General features: G+C 38.1%; 1 protein-coding gene across 1 annotated transcript in view; it reads right to left on the bottom strand.

Moving 5' to 3' along the window:
• Positions 1-7,623: 7,623 nt before the first annotated feature.
• The window catches only part of NFATC3 (nuclear factor of activated T-cells 3), a 74,779-nt gene continuing 67,878 nt past the window's right edge, over positions 7,624-14,524 (bottom strand). The window contains exon 11 of the mRNA XM_019471376.1: positions 7,624-11,147. Within this exon, the coding sequence (XP_019326921.1) occupies positions 11,023-11,147 (125 nt within the window). The 3' untranslated portion in view covers positions 7,624-11,022. The remainder of the gene's footprint in view (positions 11,148-14,524) is intronic.

Below are 14,524 nucleotides of genomic sequence, written 5' to 3'. Positions count from 1 at the left end.
GTTTTGTTTTTTTAATAAAAGACATAAACAACCAACCAACCAACCCCATATTTATCCTAGTTGTGTTTATACTGTGTGAGAAAGCTCTCCTTTTGTGCAGTAAACAGCTTTGCTCTTTCCTCTTCTGATAAGAGCTAGTTAAGGGTTTAGCCTTTGTATCTTCCACCTTTTTGGTGGGGCATCTTCAGCTTTTACAGCCATTATTCCCTTTCAAGTCTTCTAGAGGATTTATACCAGTTTAATCTCTCCTGCTGCCCCCCTTCTTCCAAATCCTATTCTGTTCTTGAGTAGGAGACAGTTGGACCACCCTCTTAGTTAGAATAAAGGCTGTTTCCCTTCCATATGTGTGTAAATGTTTCCATGTATTAAGCATCAGTTCTTTTACTGAACTGCTTAGGTTTTGCCCCAGTGAGGTGTTAAATTCTCTCCTCTCCCTTTGACGGATACTGCCCCTTGCTGCAGAACCCAGTTTCACTGAGGCCCTGCGTTCTGTACTGGTCTGTACACTGAAAACAGCATGCTGTACTTACGCATAGCTTATTACTGGCTCTTGATAGAGACCAGACACCACCCACCACTCAGGGGTAGCAGATTTCCAACCTCTTTTTCCTTTTCCTCTTTGTAGGCCTCCTAGCATTTTCTCATTTTAAAAGCAAGTCTCCACTGAACTCTTCTGCTTTGTTCTCCTCAGCCCTATGATTAAGCATATGTGATGGCCATGTTAGCAGTGGTACCCGAAATTTGGGCTTTGCTTTCAGTTGGAGACATTGTATCTTGGTTAGTGTCTCCAGGAAAAGGCTATTTTCTATGACTGTTTATAGTCAGAAAAAGGTGTAAGATAGTCCAGCCCTTAGTTAAACAGAAGTAGAAGCAGCAGTGGCTTCGCTGGAGCTTGGTACAGAGGGACACTACAGAGTTGTGAACCTCCTGACTGGCTCTGTTTGGTTCAGTGCAGGCGGGCCAAAACTGTTTTCCTCAGTGACCTTTCTGCGTGTGAGATTTCATCTCCTATTCCTGCTTGCTTACATTTATTTTGTGGGAGTCATACTGAGAATAAAGTGACTCAAAATATACAAATGGGAAGAAATAATTCAAACTGCATGTGATCCTAAACCTCCCTCTCAGTTGCAAATAAAAAGCTAAAGCTGGTGTGCCATCAACTTCTCACTTTATGCCCAATGTGCGTGCCTTTGGGAAGCTCACAAAGTATAAGCTGGATTCAGGTCTGTGTTTTGTGAGTGCTCACACCTCATTTGCTAGACAAAAGAGACTCCAGAGAAGTGTCCTGAAAACTCGGTGAAAAGATGAGTTGTATCTAATTGTTTGTGAACTTTTTTCTTACCCCTGACTTTTCTTGGGGGGGAATTAGAACAGCAGGCGTAAAGATGGGATCTCTACATTGATTAAATGTTGTAGCAACCCTGCCCCTGTCCCTAAGCTGCAGTTTGCCTTCTAAAAAAACCAACAACAACCAACCTAAAAAAGTCAGTATGCTGTTGAGAGTAGAAAACTTGATGGTATATAACTGAGTCAGTAGAGTGCCAGCAATACCAAATGAAGATTTGAAGGTGCTTGCTTGTTGTAAACGAATTTGAGAGCTTGAGAAACACTTCCAGAACAGCTCAACAAGTGAGCTCCACATATCTCCAGAATGTGATTTCTTTTTTTTTTTTTTAACATCACTGCTGAGCATTTTTTATGTTGCATGATCTTCAGTTCTGATTCTGCTTGCTTGGACCCATCTGCAGCAGATCTCTACTGTCTGCGTGATGGCCTTCAGTGATGTGTAAGCTACCCGAGTGTATTTTGGATGAAAGAAACACAATGTAGCTTAAAAACTATCTTACAAGCTGAGTGGAAAGATAGAATTTAATTGCCTTTTTCATTTTCGCTACTTTGTTTATGCAAGACTTAGTCACTGTTTAAATATTTAATGTCACTCAGTATTGTACTGTATTTAGGCTGTGTTCTTCCAACCAAATGGGATTTTTTATTACAATTGATAGAATTCCATTTTACTCAGCTAGTCCAGTTTGAACTGCTAAGAGTTCATGTTGGAAAAAATCTTGAGCATAGTGTAATATAAGTGCAAGTGATATAGTGATATAAAGCAACGAAGGCACAGTCCCTGTAGGGGGATCCAGGAGGGAGGGCAAAAATGGCACAGAAAAATTGAACGATAAACACTAGAACATGCCCTGCTTAGCCAGTGGTATGTTTAACTCCTGCTTATCTAAAGGGTGTTTTACACAGCTTAACTGCTGTCTAAAAAGTATTGCTAAGAACTTTGCGAGAGATTTTTCTGCTTTCTGCTATGAAGTAGGAGTTGAGGTTAACCTTTTGTAGTGGTGGAGGATGGCAATTGGAGACAGACCTGCTCAGTAACCAATTTTTTTTTTTTTCCTCTTGTATGTTTTGTATTCTTCTTTCTAGCTAAGGAAACCTTATTGGTTTCCAGTGTCCTTTTAGCAGCTGGATTAGTTCCAAAGGATTTAGGTTCAGACAAATCAGCATTTTAGACTCTCAGTGAAACTCTGCTGACAGCCACAAAATGTACGTATGTCTCTCTCTGTCTCTCCAAACCACGATGTCATTCAGCCCAGTATTTGGCCAGTGTTGGATTGCTTGTTTCCTTCATTGTTTGTGCAACTTTTCCATTATAATTTCTGTCAGTGGTGAGGTCAGATGGCAATGACGACATTCTTGGCATAGCTTCTTTTTTTCGTATCCTTAGAAAAAATAATCCCATAGTAGCACTTAATTCAGTTTCAGTATTGCCTTATTTGTCCTATTGGCTTGATGACTTGTATTCCTCATCCAGCTACTGTGACTACAGCCAGGCAAATGTCACAGGGTGGTATTTGCTGTTACTTGAATAATGTTTTCCTCGACCTCTCATATTCGCTTTCTGTTGAAGATTTTATGAGCAAATTTTATTCCTGGTAAGGGAAGAAGCGGTGGGAACGTGGAATTGCACAAATGCATGTATCAGCCAAACAGTAAGTGTGCCAATTAGTGCAGCTAGAGACAGGAACAATTACTACAAGAACTTAAGACGATCACACAGCACAGACCTGAACAGCAACTGTTCTAAGTAACAGGTAGTTGTAAGGATTAATGTCTTATGAGCAGCCAGTATGCACGGAGACACTGCATAAAAAGCACATAGTGTACGTATTGAATTAATGGCAGTTAAACTGGAAATCTGCACAGCTGCTGTTTCTGATTTCTAAATGGTTGCACCTTTATTATGATGCATTTCTTACAATGCCAGACCTTAAAACTAAACCATAATTCATTAAATCATAGAAAACCAGTGCTTTGGAGCAGGCTTTGCAGCAGCTTTGAAGGCACTTATTCAAATGACAGAAGACTGGAAAAATCTGTTCTTACATCATACTTGCAGAATTTCCTACTTGAAAACAGTGACATACTGACTTCTAAGTGTTTGTCTTGCCCTTTTCCAACACATTGTAAGAAAGACTTGGCCGGTGGATACACCAGGGGGTTCATGGAGTATTTACAAACAGATACTTTTATGACAATGAGGAAAAATTTATGATGTGTGTAAGAGAACTGGGAGAATGCTCAGCTATTCTGTTGCGTCTATTTCTTGCAGTGTTGCTGCCACCTTGGCAGAGAGAATCCATCGCACCTTTTGTACCAAGCTATGTTAAATTTAGGAAGGCAACCCTGACCTTTCATGCCTTGTCCTAAAAAAAATTCTCAATACCAGATTAAATCCCGAAAGCTGATGTTAGTGTTTAAAGCCTGTGTATTGCATGTAAAAGCTATGCTAGCTTTACTCTTGCTACTTGCAGAAGATTTAGTATGTTAAGTTTGGCTTAGGAACTTGTATGTTTGGTACTAGATGCTACAGCTGTTAAAGTGTGGAGGTGCTTATTGTTTTCTAAAACTACCTGTGTTCTTAGAAACTCTCGCCTTTCCAGCTGACAAGACTTTTAACAGTCTGCTTCCTTGTCTTCTCTGCTTTTTATTAGAAGGAGGACCTTTCCAAGTCATCAGTCCTTTCTCATTCCACTGACACAAGAACTTCTAAAAGTAGTTGCTCCCTTTTCCCTCCAACTTATTTCATGTGATACCACTGATTATCCAACACTGCATTCCCAAGCAATATTTTCATGAATGTCTGAGTCCTCTTTTGGTGCATCACTTTTCTTTGAAAATTATGACACATTACAGAAACGAACAGACTGACAGTAGCTTTTCTCATATACTAGAGGTCAGGTGGATAGAAAGGAGTATGAGTGCACGGGAGGATGGAACTGCATTGGTACTAGAAACAAAAGCGGAGTCTGGTTAAGACTGGTGTAAAAAAACCCAAAAAGCAAACACCCAAGAAACAGCATCTGGGGTTCAAATACTGTCAATTATTTGCAATGTGAACTATCGGGCAGTTATCTGTTGGCATTGAACTTCTAGATGCAAGGGGCAGGACCTCTCTGATCAGAACTGCGCTCCATTATTTTCAGCCTGTCTTGCCTACATTGCTTTCAGGCCCTTTAGCCCATGCTCCCCATCCTCTTACCTAGACAATCAGTCTGTCCAACCTTCAGGAATCTTCCATGCTGTACATCTTTTCGGTTTCTTCCAGACCCAACTTTTTATACTTTCATTGGTTCCCTTTTATCCTTATGGATAACACAGCTCCTACATGCAAAAGTGTTTATCATCAATATATTTGTCTTTTTTATTGGCTTTGTCATGGTGAATCTTTCTGTAAGAAAAGTTAAATGGCAACATTGTCTTTTGAAATAAATCTGCAAGGGCTGAGGCCCTCAGGTATCAAATGGCTCATCTGAGAAAGCTCTATATGTGTGTTTTCTAGATGTCACAAAAACTATTTTTAACAATATTGGGTTTGTTAATTAATGATCTTGCACCAAAACACGGCCTTGCTGAAAAGACAAACAGTGACTCTCTAAGATTTTTTGTTCTTGGCTTATTCGCCCACCCAGTTTTATTATTCTCCTCTTAAATGCTTGCGTTTCATTATCACCATGTATATGCGATTGGGTTTCTGAGGGATGTTCCCAGTGTTTCTTTACGGAAGGTTTAACTCTTTCTGCAGTGTACTAAGAGGTTGGGACTAATGTATTAGGTGTGCACAGAAGTTAACATAGCTTGCTAACAGGCTAAGCTATGCACAGGCAGCTTGACGGGACTTCTGTTTAGCTTACTTGGGCATGAGCTATTGAAGTTCTCTTGTATCTACAACTGTATGCGTTTCTCTGTGATATACATCAATAGCACCAACACTTAACTAGGTATTTTTATGAATAAAGGAGGCAAATGAGAAATGTCATAGAATGACTTTTCTTTTTTTTTTGGAGGGAGAGCCCTGGTAATGGGATCAAGCACAGGCTACCCACACTCTTCCTTCCAGCTCTTACCAGCAGATGTCACAACAATGACAGTAAGGAAGAGATAAGTTTGGTTTTTTTGGTTTTTTTTTTTTCTTTCTTCAGTTTCCAGACAGTATTTCAAGATAATAAACTTTAATAAACCAAGAAAAACTTCACTCTAAATTTGCAGAAACAGCTCGGAGAACTTGAACTGCTTGACTTCTCTAGCAGATCAATCTTTTCTAAAACAGAATTCATGGTACATACAAGCCTTTGCAAAGCAAGTATCCTATTTTTATTGCTGCTTTAGCTTAATGTCTGGTTAATTTTTTTCCTTCTCTTTTACATGTAGCAGATGTTACTGGTAACAAAGGTAACAGTAGGTTATTGTAAAATAATGTTTCTTAAAGAATGCCGGCAAATGACAATGCTTTTTGTGTGTTAAGAATGATAAATGTTATCCTTTTTAGTAGGCAGAATAAAGTTCAGTGTTAACTTCCATTGCCAGAGAAGTCTGTATGCAAAACTGTACATGAATTTAAATGTATTAGAAATAGTTTTTCTTTTCCGTGTTGGGACGCTCTTAATGGCCTTTCACACATCTTAATATTTTAATCACTACAGCAGTGGCTAGTTCCTGAATATTATTCTTGTAAATTAATTAAAGCCAAGGGGAAAAGAAAAAAAAGGTGGGGGGACCATTTGGAAAATATTTCAATCTTCACCTAATTCACTACAATGGAGTAAGCATTGGATTCAAAGCATACAGTGGTATTTGAGTTAGGCAGGGAGAGGGATAGAAGTCCGGAAACAAGCAGAGGGAAGCAGACAGCACAAGTATTGCTGTGGAATATTGTAAGGAAATACTAGCTACAATAAGAGAAAAGGCCTTGATTTCTGCCAGCACTTCCTTTGGGTTTGGGTCCTAAATGAACAGAAACTTCGGATTACTTTTGTAAAGGCACTGACTTTAACGAGATGTTCCTTCCCTCGGCTTACCTGAAATTACGAAGCAGTGTTTTGCAAGGTAGAAGTGATGTTTTCACAATGCCTAGAATAAAGTCTCCTCTCTGCAATACAGCAGATATGGGTGTCAGTGAGTGCTCAGGGTTAGCCATGCTCAGATTTAAATGCCCTGGTGTGTGACTGCACATCCTCTCATCTCCTATCCTATCAATCTTAGTGAGTCAGCCTTCAGCCTATTGCATCTGAAAGATGGCTTGAATTGACAGTAAAGTATACGCAGTCAATCCATGGATTATTACTAGTGTTGGTATATGCTAATTATATACTGGGTAATCATACTAGAAAACATGTGGAACAGCTTTTGAACTCCTTGCACTATTTTTAGTAAAACACAGATATAATTACTTTGCATTCAGTTACTGGCACTGTAGCTACCCCTTTCTGCTATATTTATAGATAAAAAACATTGGTGAAGGTAATCAGTCAGGACATGCACTCTAAATAAGAGGCTAAGCCTAAACTGGCCCGTGTTCTGACCGTGCAATGTGAGTCGGAGATCACTGTGTGATCGCTGCTCCTTTTCTCTCTCAGGCAGGTGTGCATTGTGAACCAAAGGCCAGAGCTTTTGCTCAACGTTCAATTTGGAACCCCTGCATACCTTAATACACCTAGGGATTCCACAGGTAAGGAAAAGACCCTGTAACAAAACTTCGAGGGAGATAAAAATCTCTCCAGTAGCACTAGTATCACTGAGATGAGATGTAGATTTTAAGGCCTGAATCTACTGTACCATTCCCAAAGGCACGTCCTCAGTACTGCTTGATCAGCCAAGATTTGGCAAATAATTTAGCCTTTGTAGGAATTTTACATCTATTTCTGAAACAGTTTAACTGCATCTTGCCTGTGATAATATCCTTCCAGGAATGGAAATTAGTGTTTACTCAGGGAGTGTATCATAATAATTTCTGGAATAATTTGTCAAAATGATCTTGTGACCATCTAATTGCAACGATAAATGCAAATAAGAAATCACTGGTTACGGTGCAAACTGATACTCTGTCAGCACTGATGACCGTTCATTACATATGCATAGGCACACTGTTGCTGGCTCTCAGTTGAGCCCCAAACTCTTATCATATTGCTTCGAAATCGCCACTTTTTCTAGGGGGAATATTAAATGTCCCTCACTTAATATGTCACAACTGAGCATAGCTGTTTACCACTGCATCGCAAATAGGGAGTTTCTTCCCACTCTGCATTTGGGTCTGCATTTTAAATAAATGACAACACATTTGCATTCTTTTTATTTATTTGAACACTATGATTTAAGAGCCTAAATGCAAGTTTTTCCCTTTATTTCTGCAAGTAGCACTGCAATCATAACTTACAAAAATGTTTAAAATACAAAATGTACATGAAATTACAATACAAGGCTCTGTAAACATCTAGAACTTAATCTTTATTGTCCCACATTTTTAAATATAAAACTTCAATTTGAACGATTTCCGAACCTCAAGGAATGACATCCATTATGAGTATCAAAAATAGAGTTTCGAAGCTTTGTTTGTATCAGAACAAAACTGTCATGTTGTTTTCATTCTTTGGTTTAAAAAGGATGGCAGTTCCCCTGATAACATGAAAGGCTTACTACAGAAATTCAGATTGCTAGTTTATGGTAATTTCAGAAATCGCCCCCTCCTCCCCCCCGATTAATATACTACCCCTTAATTTTTTGTTTTTAACATTGATCTTTGACCCTCCTTATAGAAAAGCTACCTCATCATTAAGGTTTTCCTTCAGGATTATCTAAATTATTAAAAAGTTTTGAAAGAGTATTTGGGGAGAAGAAAGGACTTAAGGGCAAGGAAGTGGATGCCAACAGAAGATCAACAGTTGCCGGGTTCTGTTGTTTAATTAAATTTGCATAGTCCAATAGAGATTGTGTGCTTTTTATATCACTAAAATTATACAAGATTAACAGTCTTTACCTACGTTATCACACAAGCTAAAATAAAATTAAGACCCTTGTATTGAAGCTTTTACAAGGCAAATACAAAACTGCTTTAGTATCCAAAGCTATTTTTTTTTTTTATTTCATTTTTAAATAGGAAAGCGTCTCTATGTCTACAGGCATCAAGGTATTTAAAGGCATCAGAAAATTTAGTGCATAGCAACTCCGGATTGTTTGGACTCCTATATTTTAGGTACAGTGTGAATTCCAGCTACTTGGAGAACTTGCAAGGAGAGGCTGTACCAGTAGGATAAAGGAGCATAAATCCCATACAGCATGAAAAGCTTTTAAGTTAGAATTCTCCTACAAACAATGGTTAATGCAAAAGACACAATACATGAATGAAAACTGGAACATGCCTTGCCACCAGCACACAGTCTGAAGACAATTACATAGTTTACAGTGTTGTGTGTTTTTTGTTTGGTTTTTTTAAGGTGTTAAAAATGTAAGTAGATGTATTTCTGAGCATGTGAATCCTTTTCTAGGATCTTTAACGTAAATGAGTAGAGGACAGAGTAAAGCACCATCGCTGAGGGACAATTACAACATCACACTTTTCAGATTACAGCCCTGCCAATTTCTTTCTGCAGATTTAAAGATTTGCACCATTGAACAATACATTCACAAAAAGGATGCTAAGATTCCCAGCACGCACACAGTGGCCTTGCATTAAGTTGTTTGAAATAACTACGAAACGTCAAGATAGTAACCTTAAGCTGCGCTCTTAAAAGGAAGTACATGATAAAGAGTTGTAATTTCACCCGCTTAATGTATGGTCTTTTTAAAAGCTCATGATTCAGCTATTACAAAGATGCGATTATAGCTACTTTAATGGTGTTGCTTGGGCGCTGACTTAAATTTAGGTGTAATGTTTTGCCTGCAAAAGGGTCAATGGAAAGTCTTCCCCATGACTGTCTGCCAAAATGCAACATCAGTAGAATCTGTGTTTACTTTTACAGGTATTATAATCCAGTAATGGTACCATTTTGCTGTAATTTTAAGGGTCTATAGTAATTTTCTACAGAAAGAGGCATGTGCTCCACGTGTGTTAAACCACTAAAAACGTCCACGATTGTCTGGACTAGTTTCAATGCAAATACACTTTCTATATTTCAGAATTTTTGAGTGTATTTATTCGCTCTTAATTTTCATTAGAGCATCACGGCTCACCCAAACGAGGAACTAAAACTAACATCTTAAATGTTTTTGAGGTTCAGTATATTTCTGGTCTTACTTTGCCGTGACTGTTGTACCCTGTACGTTCCATACCAGAAAGCTTTGTAAACGACAGTGTCTTCTGGGGAAGGGAAATGTTTCTGGCCTAAGCAGGCGGTTTCAGATCCTCTCCTAGGTTTCTAATCATAGAGGCCTGAGATTTTTCATATCTATGTAAACAGATTGTTTCAAATGTGTCATATTACGTGGGTAAGGGAAATGCATCCTCTGAGCACAGCACAAAGTTTACTGCTGCTGTGAATCTTGTGTATTTCTTTGGTAGCTTCTGCTTCACACGTTTACAATTAAACATGGGCAAATTATACTACCTAATCACTAATTCACAGTAAATTACTTTTTAGCAAACTGACGTTTATAAACAGCTTAAATTTAAGGAACTGTAATTGTCATCTCCTTCGGACTTCCAAGTGGCATGGTCAGGCATACAGCATATAAAAGATACAGATGTGATCAAATGGTTTATTGCGTGGAAAACTTGAATGCCACTGAACTGGTGATTTCAAAACCATATTCTGTAGGGATAACAGGAACACTTAGATCCTCAGCAAATATCAAAACTTCTCCTGTATCTAACATGGCTTTGATGTTGCTGTTCTTTAATCTAAAATCCTACTGCTCAAATTTGATTACAAATGTAACTTTCTAAGAAAAAGCTATTTAAAGAAGGAGCCTGTGCTAATAAAGAACAGGAAGATTATCCACAAAGTTATAAAAGTTAAAATTTGGAATGTCATTTCTATCCCAACACTTTCATGATGGAATGGTCTTTTTGCAGCCTATCAAGTAACATTTTCAGTTTATAAACAAGTGCAGATCTACATTTGGCTTTGCTTCCTATGAATCTAAGAAAGAAAACACTACGGTATTTGTACACACAACGGCTTCCATGGCATTGGCTTCAGATGACAGGTATGATTTGCCACTGGAATATCGTATTAAAAAAAAAAATTAAACAATAGAAGCTTTAAAGGCTTTCCAAAATGACCAAAAGGTGTTACAAATCATCAGTCACAAACTATACTATCTCTAAGGGAAAGCAGCACACTGAAGATGTGTATTAAATCTTTTTCCACATTCAGTACTGTGAATATTATAAGAGCAAACTAACATCTCCACACATCTGAAGCACTTAAAATATAAAAGTATTCTATTTAAATGCAAAAAGCAAAGCTTGTTTGTAACTTTAAAACAGTTAAAATATCTGGTGTAGATTCTGTGTGTCCATTTTAAGAAGTCTCTTTACAGCATCTGAGGAACTATAATTAAAACGCTCTGTCTCTACATCAAAAATGTAACCCACTAAAAGGGCTTTGCAAGGATCCACTGTTCCAGTTCATAAAGGCCACAGAGTTGGAAGCACAGTAAGTCTAAAGAGGAAGAGGACGAAGAAATATTCAGAGAAACTGTTAAGTTTTCATGGATGTTTAGTTGTAAGCTTATCCGTTACTGGATTCCATCAGATATTCTTGTCTCCAGAGATCCAGGACATGTACGTGCAGACTGGTTGGCCACTGTTGTTCCATGTGACACTGAGATCTGTGACATATCTCTTCCTATGATCTCATTCACTACAAAAAAACAAAACAAACAAACAACAAACCAAATAAAAAAAATTAAAAAGTGACTACTTATGCTTTCCAAAAGGCAGAACTCATCAGTGCATCCCTCTTTAGAAAGAAATATTTCAGTGCTAAGCCTTGCTGCAATTAAGTAACAGAGGATGAATGAGGGACCTAACTTCAGTAACAGTTGAGCGAGGGTGCGGGGTGGGGTGGGGGAAGTCCTAGTTTCTCTTAGTATTACACTTTGTACTTACCATACTCCATGTTGGAGAATCCCTAAAACACTTGAAGAAAATAAGCACATACATATTCATGACAACCAGGTAACAGAAAGGCACAGCATCGGTCAGTTTAGTACAGATTTCCCCACAGAACTTACTCTGTTCAAGAGCGTTATAGGCACAACAAATAACTCTAATAACTCTTGGCTCTTTCAAGCTACTTACAGAACTTCCTCAGAACTTGGATTTGGGTTAACAGAATATTCTTTTTAATACTATATACCTATTTAATCGGCCAGTTTTCTGAATACTTGCATTTCTGAAACTGCAGTAACAAAATCTTCCTTAGTTATCAGTCTAATATGCAGGTCACATCAGTTTGTGTGTCTGTGTGTGTGTGTCAAATTCAGCAAAGGTTAGTCAACTATTACTATTTACAAGTGAGGGACACCGCTGTGAATATGACAAAGTAGCACTGAAGTTATCAACAAATGACAATTTTGGAGTATTACTCTAAAGCCTAGATAACAGCTTGCAGTACAATGGAGTTTGGAAGATGACAAAAATAATTATTTGAGTGTAAATGCAGTGATAAAAATGTCCATTTTACAAAATAGGCAATGGTAAGTTTAACTAAGAAAACTGAATAATATTCTAAGCGGAGATGAAAAATATCACATTAAATAGTAATGACAAATTTTAGATAAATATTAGATGATAACCAAAATATAAATTATTATTTAATAGTTAGAAGAGGCAGTCAGTCGTGTTGTTTTCCATGATTGAGTGGCAGCAGGTATACAGTGTATCTTATTCAGCAAGACATTGAATATGCTGAATTATAGTAATAACAGAAAAGCCTCTGACGTGAGTTTGGACCTTCTATAAACAGGCATTTAATGGGATCCTTTTGTTGAGTAAGGACCATTCCTAGTAAAAATAAGAACTTTTTGTTTTGCTAGTGAGCTGCTTCTATTGAAAATCTTAACAGATTCGGAACCTAGGCTTTTTGCTCTTTTGTTCTCTATTGAGTAACTTGCAGAACAATATTGATATACTCCACCACCCTTCTCAATGCTTCCTTAATTTTCCATAGCAGGATTTAGCTTCCTACTAACCATTCCTGTCTGGTAGAAGCGTAACAAAATCAATCTACAGGTAGTGTAAATTGCTCTTTATGTTTATAGAGTGTTCAACAGTCTAAGCATTGCCTTTTGCTGCAGCAGTAGCATAAGTGGGTCTGAAAAAAAATGTAGTAATATTGTGAATGCTCTGAAATATGTATAATGTATATAAAATCCAGCTCTGAAAACAAGTTTTGTCTATATATATTCTTTTAGTTTACTTAGGAAAGCTTTAAAATCACCTTATGTCATATACCCATATGTAACCGTGGAGGAGGTATTTGTTATCCAAAAGTCAGTCAATGGCAATGGTATTCTCTTGCATGAATGCAAGGGCAGCTTGTTAAAAATACACACTGTGGCAGCCCAAAGGTTAAAACAGTTCAGATGAGCTATGTAGTCACCAATTCCCTCGAGCATTTCAAGACCTGCAATTTACTGGGCTTCAAAAAAAATCTTTTGTTCAATGAACTTAGCTGGCACTATGACACTGAAAATTGTGTGACTGCAGGTAGGATACTTTTTTCAAGTATTTTTATTATGCTAACACAATGCATAAGTAAACAGCTGTTAAAAAATGACTCTTTTTTTAACAAAATTTAGACGTTCACTTAGAAAAACTACGCTCCATCAGTTTCTGTCAGGGCACTCATTAGCTTGCCCTAACTACAGGGCCTCTAACAGCTATTATCTACTGTATGCTACTGAACAGTTGCTTTGTGCAAATCAAATATTGCAGCTGTTCAGTACTACTAAAACTTTGATGAGCGGTACAATAAAAAGCAACATAGCTAAATACCTTTTATATTTTGAAATTATTAGACGGTTACTTTAAGTTTTGATAGATGATACGTAACTGTACTGGCAACATCCGAACAAACTGGTCTATAGTGTTGCAACGTTTTGTAGTTCCCACAGGCAGAGGTGTTTAACTGAACAGCATGTAGCCACGTGGCATAAAATTTTCCTTAAATCACATTACACTGTGAATACAATAGCTGGTCACGTGGTCTTTTATTTGCCAAAGTTCTGCATAATTCATTATGTAGAGTATTAAATTAACATTACAGGTTAGTTTGTGTTGTTTTGGTTTTTTAAAATAATCATCAATTTGTTTACAAGAAGCTGTTTTATAGCTCGGTGCGATAACTCTGTCATACCTTTCATTTTGCTGTTGGAGAACTTCTTTTGGTAACGTTTTTTAGCATGTGGCCAGTACAGATTTATCTGGTTTATATGGATTTACATTAGAAACATCTACCATTTCTAAGGGAAATGCAGAACCTTGTCATCTTCCCAACAGAAAACGCTAGTGGAGTTGTTTTACTTGCCACAGTGATTTTGTTAGGATTGCTAATTTTTAAACCCAACCAGTATTCAAGTGAGTGTGGGTGGGGTTTTTTGGGTTTTTTTTTCCCCATTTGTTTAAATAAGAAGTATCTAAAGCGGTGTTTTGTCAGAGCACCATGCAGGCCTAAATAAAAGGCCAGAATCCTTTTTCTGCTGTGTCTGGCAAAGGTGTCTTTTCACTTTTTCACAGATCATAGCCTTCTGACTAACACATCTTTCCATTTTATACTTTCCAAGAGTGCCCATTTCAGCTGTCTGGTAATTTGTAAGCAACAAATGGATAGGGGAAGCCTGCAGACTCCGGAAGACTATATGTTGATTTAGATTATGTACAGATGGTGGTAGAAATGCTTCAAAGAAAGCGCAGCCTGCAGAAGCCAGCAGCTGAGATCAAAGTGCTCTAACCTTTTGCGGTGCAATAGTCTGGCTGCCAGGTTTGAGACAACTGGGCAGGGCGGTATCCGGAGTGATGCGGTAACAGGCTAAGTGAGGCACCGGCCTGCTGCCTGACTGGCTGTGCCCGACATGCTTGTGAGCGGTGGAAGGGATGAGTGGGGACAGTGGGGAGCACCGATCCAGCATGCAGGCTAGCAGCTGGAGGAATGAAACAGGAGACCTGGTTACCCGGGATACAGAGAAGGCTGAGGTACTCAGTGACTTTTTTGCCTCGGTCTTCACCGGCAAGTGC

This window comes from Aptenodytes forsteri, unplaced genomic scaffold, assembly GCF_000699145.1.
Source record: "Aptenodytes forsteri isolate BGI_AS27 unplaced genomic scaffold, ASM69914v1 Scaffold33, whole genome shotgun sequence".
NCBI lineage: Eukaryota > Metazoa > Chordata > Aves > Sphenisciformes > Spheniscidae > Aptenodytes > Aptenodytes forsteri.
This window is presented reverse-complemented; position numbering and strand designations above follow the sequence as displayed.